The sequence below is a fragment of the Mandrillus leucophaeus genome, unplaced genomic scaffold, assembly GCF_000951045.1.
Source record: "Mandrillus leucophaeus isolate KB7577 unplaced genomic scaffold, Mleu.le_1.0 Scaffold78, whole genome shotgun sequence".
Lineage (NCBI taxonomy): Eukaryota > Metazoa > Chordata > Mammalia > Primates > Cercopithecidae > Mandrillus > Mandrillus leucophaeus.
Window position 1 is genome coordinate 2418293 of NW_012108474.1, and position 7938 is coordinate 2426230.

Sequence of the window (7938 nt, forward strand, 5' to 3'; positions counted from 1 at the left end):
CACCTACTGAGAGCTTGAAGACCGCTGCGCTCTGATAAATGACATTGAAGACTACGTTCTGGAAGGTCAGGGACTGCTTGTCGTTGATGGTCCACCGGAAGACCACGTCCGAGCCGGCCTCCACCACGGGGCTGTACCTCTGTGGGGGGACTAGTGTCAGCCTGGACTCTGTGGAGGACTGCTCTGCCCTTGGTCTGTCGCCTCCTGGACACACCTCCCATTGGGCTGGAGAGTCCCACGCAGGGCACAGAGTGGAGGAGGTGCCTGGGGCACTGCATGCCATGGGAGCCAAGCCTGGGCGGGAGCACTGACTATCCGGCTCTCCAACCAGCCACATTGTACTACTGATGCCTCAACCGCTCTGTGCCTCAGTTTCCCCATCTGTAAAGCAGACCTAGTACCAGCTACAAAGAGTCCCCCTCTCTCTGAGTCCTCTCAGACCCTCCTGGGGCTCCTGCCCCACCTCCTCAGCCAGAGAGCTCGGAGCAATGAGGGGAGGCACACGGGCCTCACAGGGACAGGACCCACATCGGCTGACAGAACCCAGGACAGGCTGCACAGGTCATGCCAGGGCCATCAGAAACGGCCCCTCCCAAGGCCCCTAGTGCAGCGGCGGGCACCCACAGGACGGAGACAGCCCTGTCCCGCATGTGCCCAGCATGGTAGCACCGCAGGCAGCCCGCAGTTTCCCATCAGAGGTTCAGTCTTCACCTCAAAAGCCACTCGCTTTAGCCAGGCGAGAACACAGCAGAGGGTGTGACAGACTCATGGGGGTTCGCGTGAAGTCAGGGGGCGGAGTTTTAAATTCATTTCATGAAATGAGACAGTGGAATGTGTTAGTGGTGCCGCTGTCCGAGCTGTGACTTTCCAGGAATTTAGAGCCCACCAGGTAGCCTGAGGAGCCAGCCAGCAGGACCTGCCCAGGGCTGACGTCCCCAGTAACTGGGCTGCCGCTCTCACTAGGAAGCCAGGCCTCGTGCCCTGTGTGGGCACCCTGTCTGTGGGCACCTGCCTGGGGGCTGGCGGCAGAGCCTCAGCCGTACTCACCACTAGGACTCCCTGCAGCACACGAGCCTCAGGGCTGGGCGTGGCACGGAGGCCACAGATGGGCTCCTCCGCCGTCACCCGCAGGCTGAGGTTGGCCCGGCTGGCACTGTTTTCCGCCACAACCTCCACCATGTGCTCCCCCTCACTGAGCCACGGCAGTGCTACCACTGAGAACTGGGTATCGTTGGTCTCCCAGGGGCAGCCAGGCAGGAGGGTGGCCACCAGGGCAGGGCAGGCAGCCTCAAAGCGGGTGCTGACATTGCCCCCAGGCCAGCGAGCCGTGGCCGTGGCGTTGGCACCAGAGTCCACCTGGAGCACCAAGGCCGAGCCATTGGTGGGCACGTATAGGTGGCCATTGTGGGGGGCAGGGTAGATGACCCGCAGCCCAGCCACTGGGGAGACCACGTTGAAGCTGCAGGACAGGTTATGCCTGGACACGCCATTGCCCACCTCTGCCCGGACCTCATAGCGCCCAGGCAGCCGCAGCCCAGGGTTGGGCCGCAGGCCCAGCAGCACGGTGAGCTGTTCCGTGGCTGCAAGCAGCCGCAGGGCACACGCAGGGCAGGCCCGAGTGCCCTCCAGCTGGGTTGGCAAGTGGGGCAGCCAGGCCGAGGCGTTGGCAGAGAGGTACGGGGCCTGGGGGCCAGGGTGGCCGGGAGCCGGCGAGCAGTGCAGGAGGGCGCCAGGGCCAGCGTCGTGCTGCAAGCCAACGAGGTCACCAGGGAGCATGAGGACATCCTGGCCATGGAGGGTGACCTGTGGCAAGGGAGGCAGGGCTGCATCACGTCCTCATGGTCATGGCCCGTGGACCCCTGCACAAGGGAGGAGGGGGGACAAGCAGGGCTCCCCACTTCATCAGCCAGGCCTCAGGGAACTCCCCACGGAGCTCATGACAGGGACAAGCAGGACAGCTGCGGACAGGGGGACACACGGGGAGAGGACACAGGCCGAGATCTGGCAGGCAGGAAGGAGCAGCTGTGCCAGGAGAGGGGACAAGGAAGCACAGCACGTGCCAAGAGCCCAGGCGAGAGCTTCTCCCACTGGGAGAGGGGCAAGGGCACTGCAGAGGTCGGAGGTTGGAGGTCAGAGGTTGGAAGTGGCAGGGACATGGGAGGAGCCTGCAGGCTGGGTGTGTCTGGTGAGCAGACCCAGACCTTGGGCAGCAGACAGGAAGGTGGCCTGAGGAGATGCAGGGGACAGACTCAGGTCAGGGCCACACACCGAGTACTGCGCGGGGGGCCCCGCAGGAACGGAGAAGAGGAACTCTCTCCATAGCGCATAGAGGGCCCCGGGCAGCCCCGGCCCTGACGTGCAGCCATTGGCCTGGGGATGGCAGGAGGCGTCCAGCGGCACGCAGACATTGGCTGCAGGGCACCAGCGTCCCCCCGGCATGCACTCGGGGACCAGCTGGGTCCTGTTGTCCGGGGACCTGCTCTCAGGCTCGCTGCCGTTCTCCGGGGTCCCTGCGAGGAAGGGAGGGTTGTTGGGGCCCTGATTCGCCCACAGGCCACCGTCAGAGATGCCCACCTGACTGCACCGGCAAGCCTGGCTTTGCTGTGAGAACAGGTCTCCCCGCCTGGGCAGCACTCCCAGCCCAGTGCTGCGTCCCTGCCTCCGGCCAGCCGACTGACCCAGGCCGGCCCCCAGACAGGCCCGACCCGATCCATCCCTGGGACACCTGGAACGAGCTGGTGTCTCTGGAACTCCAGCTCTGTCCACCAGAGACAGGGGACCGCTCTGGTGGCCACGGGACCAGCAGACGTGAGAGCTCAAAGAGGCCACCCCGAGCCCTGCGGTGCCCACCACCCCAGAGTCCCACCTGCCGTGCTGAGGAGCCGGTACACCTGCAGTCGCAGCTGGGCAGGCCGCCGGAGCTCCTGGGTCCCAAATTCGGCTGTGGTGAGGAAGGCTTCGTGGCTCAGACTCAGGCCCGGGAATACCATGACCTGGAGGGTAGGGGGCCGCCTCAGCTCCACAAACTCCACCCCAGCCTGAGGCCCAGACTCCCCTGACCCAAACTTCCCCAGAAAGAGGGGAAGGAAGGGAAGTGAGCCTTCAGACCCCCACATGTCACGCTCCTGTCGCTCACGAGGAAGACTCCGATGGAAACTGTCCATGGGCAGCAGGACCCCTGACCTGCCTTTCAGGAATAACTCGCAAACACTCAGAGAAAAGGCCTGGGGGTAACGTGAGTCAACACTTCCCTCTCTGCACTCTGGCTTTTCCCAACCATCTTCACTAGGCCCAAGCAGCATTAAGGCCCCCAAGATTTTTAGCGAGGCCCACAGTGGGCAGGGCAGGCAAGGCCTCCAGGGGCAAGCAGGAGAGTGGGTTCTAGAACGAAGAGGGCCAACTACCTCCACGGGCTCATGCGGGGCTGAGAGGCCATCCTGCGGTATCAGAGGCGTCAGGGGTCCCTGCAGGTCCCCACTGGGTGCTCCCACGAGGAGGTTCTCGGCATCCTGCACTGGGCCTGGGGTGGTGAGTGCGCAGTGAGGCGCCGGGCCAGGGCCCAGGACACCAGGGCCAACAGACTGGGGACCGAGCAGCCCGAGAGCTCCCACCAGCTCCTCCACCTCCACCGCGGGCCCTCGGCAGACCCCTAACCATAGCCAGTGTCTCAGGATCCCCGCCTGGCCCCTGCACACCTCCAGGCCGCAGTTCGCAGACGTAGCTGTGTGGCGCTGAGCACAGGTCGGTGTTGCACCACCCGGTAGGCCCGAGCCGGACGCAGTGCTCAGCTGTGGCTGGGTGTGGCTCCCCGGGCAGCCAGTTCTGGCAGCTCTCCAGGCTGAAGGCCTCGCCCTGCGGCGCCAGGCCCGCCTCCGCCCCCTGCACAGTCGAGAAGCCGATCCACACGTCCAGGCTCCTGTGGGCGAGTGTGGGATGGCAGGGGGCTCAGGGCACTCCTCCATCCTCCTATCCTCACAGTAGCCCGTCCAGAGCCCCATCACTGTCCCCTTTTCCAGATGGGGAAACTGAGGCTCAGAGCCCAGAGAGCAAGGCCCACCAGCCCAGGCTCACAGCAGCACCCACCCATGGGGCCTGTGGGCACCGGCAGGGATCTCCGTGCAGGCCACCTCCCATGTGGCATGCCCCATGAGGGTCCAGAGGCTGTCCCCAGCTCACGTCAGCCTCTGTATCTGCAGAGCTGACGCAACGGCCCTGCCGGCCGGCGCCATCTCCTTACCAGGGCCGGCCCAGCTCCCGTCTGTCTCCACCTAAGCCTCCCCAGCCGCGGGCTCTGCCCCAGTGTTTTGGAGATCCCCCAACCTCTGGCCACTCAGGGGTGGGGGCAGGCACCTGGTAACCCGGGAGACCAGGAAGCGCTGCACGGCGGGACTGTCCACCATGGCCAGGGCGGCCCCAGCCCAGGCCCGGCACTGCTCCTGTGCCTGCAGCCAGGCTGCCTTCTCCACCACCAGGCGGTAGCAGTGCCCGTTGCCAGGGAAGATCTCCGTGTCCGAGGGGCAAAGCGGGTGCACCACTGGAGACCGGTGGGAATGAGGGTGTCAATGGTCAGTGTGGGCCTAAGATGGGGGTACCAGGCTCTGCCCCACCCAGACGGCCCTGGGGAGGAAGGGGAGGTGGGCAGGAGGCACTCACCTCGGGCCAGCTCCTCACCCAGGGCCACGATGCTGTAGGCAGCCTCCAGGCCTGAACCGCCACGGTTCTGGATGCTGAGTTTGAGGCTCTCGTCACTCTGCACCGAGGACGGGCACACAAGCTCCAGGGCAGCAGGTGCCGCTTCCACCTGCACATTTGTCCCCAGCAGGGCTGAGCCGACCCCCAGGGCCACCACAGCCGTCACATGATAGCGCCCAGGCAGCACATAGCGGTGCGAGGCAGCCGGGCCAGCGGCATCCACCTCGGGGGAGCCATCTCCGAAGTCCCAGCGTGTGGCAGTGACAGGGAGCGGGGCAGCGATGTGGAAGGCTGCTAGCTGGCCAGAGGCCAGGGGTCCATGGGGCCCCACCAGGGCAGCCCCTGGGGAGGCAGGGAAGACATGCTGGAGGAGGGTTGGGCCCCCACAGTCGGGCGCAGGAGGCGGCGGGGGGCCAGAGCAGAAGGACAGGCAGGCGAAGGGGGCACTGGAGGGCTGGGCTGCCCCACACAGGCACCAGCCCTGCTCCGAGAGGGCCGCAAGGCCCCGGCCAGTGGAGAAGCAGAAAGCGCTGCAGGCCTCTGGCTGAAGTAGGCCTTCGTGGGCAGCTGAAAAGGCCACTGCTGCCACAGTGCCTGAGCTGTTGTCAGGGAGGCACGCGATATACTCCTCACCTAGAAGAGGCAGCCACTAGTCCCTGGGTTCCCCTCCTCCTGGCTCCACCCCATGCCCCCCATCCACCCGCAGGCTCCCATGCTGCTCTCTTGGCCCGGAGGCCCTCCCAGGTGTCTGCAGGGCCCAGGTCCCACCTGGCTGGGAGTGACAGAGCTGGCCCCACCCACTGGCACTCACCACAGTCACTGTCCAGCAAGGGGATGCCGAGCAGAGGCTGGCCAGCCAGGGAGCCAGGCCCAGCACACGTGGCCGCCTCGGGCTGCACCACCCGCACTTGCTGCTCCTCTGCCCATCGCGGCAGCCACGCCAGGCCACAGTCACACTCAAACGGGTTCCCACTCAGGTTTCTGCAAGGCAGGGGCAGGAGTTGGGGACCAGGTCTGGTGGGAAGTGTCTACACCAGCCCCTCACCGGCAACCAGGCCCTGGAGCCACCCTGACAGCACCACCTCCCCTGCCCCAACCAAGCCGGCCCTGGGGGGCTCCAAGCAGGCAGTGAACTGCCCCCAGGATCTGGTCTCAAGCCTGGAATGGGACACAGACCAACTGGGAGGGCAGAAGGGATGCTGGGGGCCTGGGGTCCAGCCACTGACACCCACCCAAAGAACCACAACTTACATTTCACTTAAATTAAATAAATTAGCAAATATTCCTTCTTCTAGCGTAGAAATCTTGTTGTTGCTTATATCCCTGGAAGAGAGGGGGGATTCGGCAAAGCTGATGGAAGCCCCCACAGCCGAGCAGCAAGAGGCGGTGCCGCCGGCCCATCTGTGATGAGCCCTGCATGCTGGCGAGGCTGGGGGACACTCACAGCTCTGACAGTTGCGAGAGGTTCGCCAGGAGCCCGACGTCCAGCGCCCGGAGCAAGTTATGGGAGACGTCTCTGAGGAGTGAGTGGCAGTGGGTCAAGGGCCAGAGCCCCTAGTAGGCCAGGCCATCCCTGGGCCCACCCCACACACTTTTAGCACCCCCAAGCTATGGCCTCCCACCCTTGAGCTCCCCACTCCCTGAGGTCAGGAAGGGTCTTTCTGATGGAAGACCCAAATGAACGCTCATCTGGGGAAACCAAGCCAGGAGAGGCCTGGGGGCCTCAGCCCTCTGTACCCATCTCAGCCCTATGCCGAGTGCCACATAGACCTGTCCACCCAGGGCCAGGATGGGCACAGATCCCCAACCCATCCCATGCAGGGCCAAGGTCCTGCAATTTCCTGTCCACAGTCGCCCCCAAGAGCCAAGGCCCCCTGTCCCCTGTCCACAGACCCTCCACAGAGCCAAGGACTCCCATCTCCTGTCCACAGTCCCCCCCAGAGCCAAGGCCTCCCAACCCTGTCCACAGCCCCTACACAGACCCGAGGGCCCCCCATCTCCTGCTCCTAACCCAGCAGGGTGGTCCCACTGTGGGACCACAACCAGGTATGAATGTGTGAGAAGCAGGCTCACTACCAGGCTACCAGGGAGCACAGGGAGCAGGCACCATCTTGAGGCATAAACCCAGGAGAAACGAGACATCCAAGATGGCCGGGCACAGGGGCACACGCCGGTAACCCAGCACCGTGGGAGCTAAGACGGGAGGATCGCTTGAGCCCAGGATTTAGAAACTACCCTGGGCAACACAGTGAGACCCCATATCTACAAAAAATATGTATCAGCCAGGCATGGTGGCATGCGCCTGGGGTCCCAAACACTTGGGAGGCGGAGGCGAGACAAATCGCTTGAGTCCAGAGAGGTCAAGGCTGCAGTGAGCTGAGATCGCATCACTGTACCACAGCCTGGGTGAAAGGGCGAGACTCTACCTCAAAAATAAATAAATAATAAATAAATAAAACATCAAAGACCAGCAGACCTAACTCCATCTAAAATACACAACTTCTACAAAAAATATAAATAAAATCAGAAAACAAACTACAAGTTGAGAAAAGCACTAGCAACTTAGATGACATATTGAAGGCCAAAAATACTCTCCCAACACAGCTAAGTACGAAAAAGTCAACAATTTCAGTTAAAAAGAAGAAAAGGAATTTGGGTGTGGTGGCTTATGCCTGTAATCCCAGTGCTTTGGGAGGCAGAGTAGGGAGGACTGCTTGAGGCCAGGAGTTTGAGACCAGGCTGGGCAGCATAGCAAGACCCCATCTCCAAAACGAAAAAAAAAGAATCAGCCAGGCATGGTGGTGTGTAGTTGTAGTTCCAACTACTCGGGGGGCTGAGGCAGGAGGATCGCTTGAGCCAGAGAGGTCGAGGCTGCAGTGAGCTCTGATTGTGCCACTGCAGTCCAGTCTGGGCGACAGAGCAAGACCCGGTCTTGAAAGAGAAAGAAAAGAAAGAGGTCGGGCATGGTGGCTCACGCCTGTAATCCCAGCACTTTGGGAGGCTGAGGTGGGTGGATCACGAGATCGAGAGATCGAGACCATCCTGGCCAACAGGGTGAAACCCCATCTCTACTAAAAATACAAAAATTAGCCGGGCGTGGTGGCGGGGGCCTGTAGTCCCAGCCACTCGGGAGGCTGAGGCAGGAGAATCACATGAACCCCAGAGGCGGAGCTTGCAGTGAGCCAAGATCATACCACTGCACTCCAGCCTGGGCGACAGAGCGAGACTCCATCTCAAAAAAAAAAA

At 62.9% G+C, this 7938-nt stretch overlaps 1 protein-coding gene across 1 annotated transcript in view; it reads right to left on the minus strand.

Moving 5' to 3' along the window:
- Nucleotides 1-7938, minus strand: part of PKD1 (polycystic kidney disease 1 (autosomal dominant)) — a 35710-nt gene that overhangs the window by 24859 nt on the left and 2913 nt on the right. Inside the window, exons 2-12 of the mRNA XM_011967038.1 lie at nt 6137-6208; nt 5944-6015; nt 5504-5673; nt 4654-5325; nt 4351-4534; nt 3696-3916; nt 3405-3520; nt 2867-2993; nt 2269-2510; nt 1048-1803; nt 8-139 (exon numbers count right to left, since the gene is read on the minus strand). Of these exons, the coding sequence (XP_011822428.1) occupies nt 8-139; nt 1048-1803; nt 2269-2510; nt 2867-2993; nt 3405-3520; nt 3696-3916; nt 4351-4534; nt 4654-5325; nt 5504-5673; nt 5944-6015; nt 6137-6208 (2764 nt within the window). The remainder of the gene's footprint in view (nt 1-7; nt 140-1047; nt 1804-2268; nt 2511-2866; nt 2994-3404; nt 3521-3695; nt 3917-4350; nt 4535-4653; nt 5326-5503; nt 5674-5943; nt 6016-6136; nt 6209-7938) is intronic.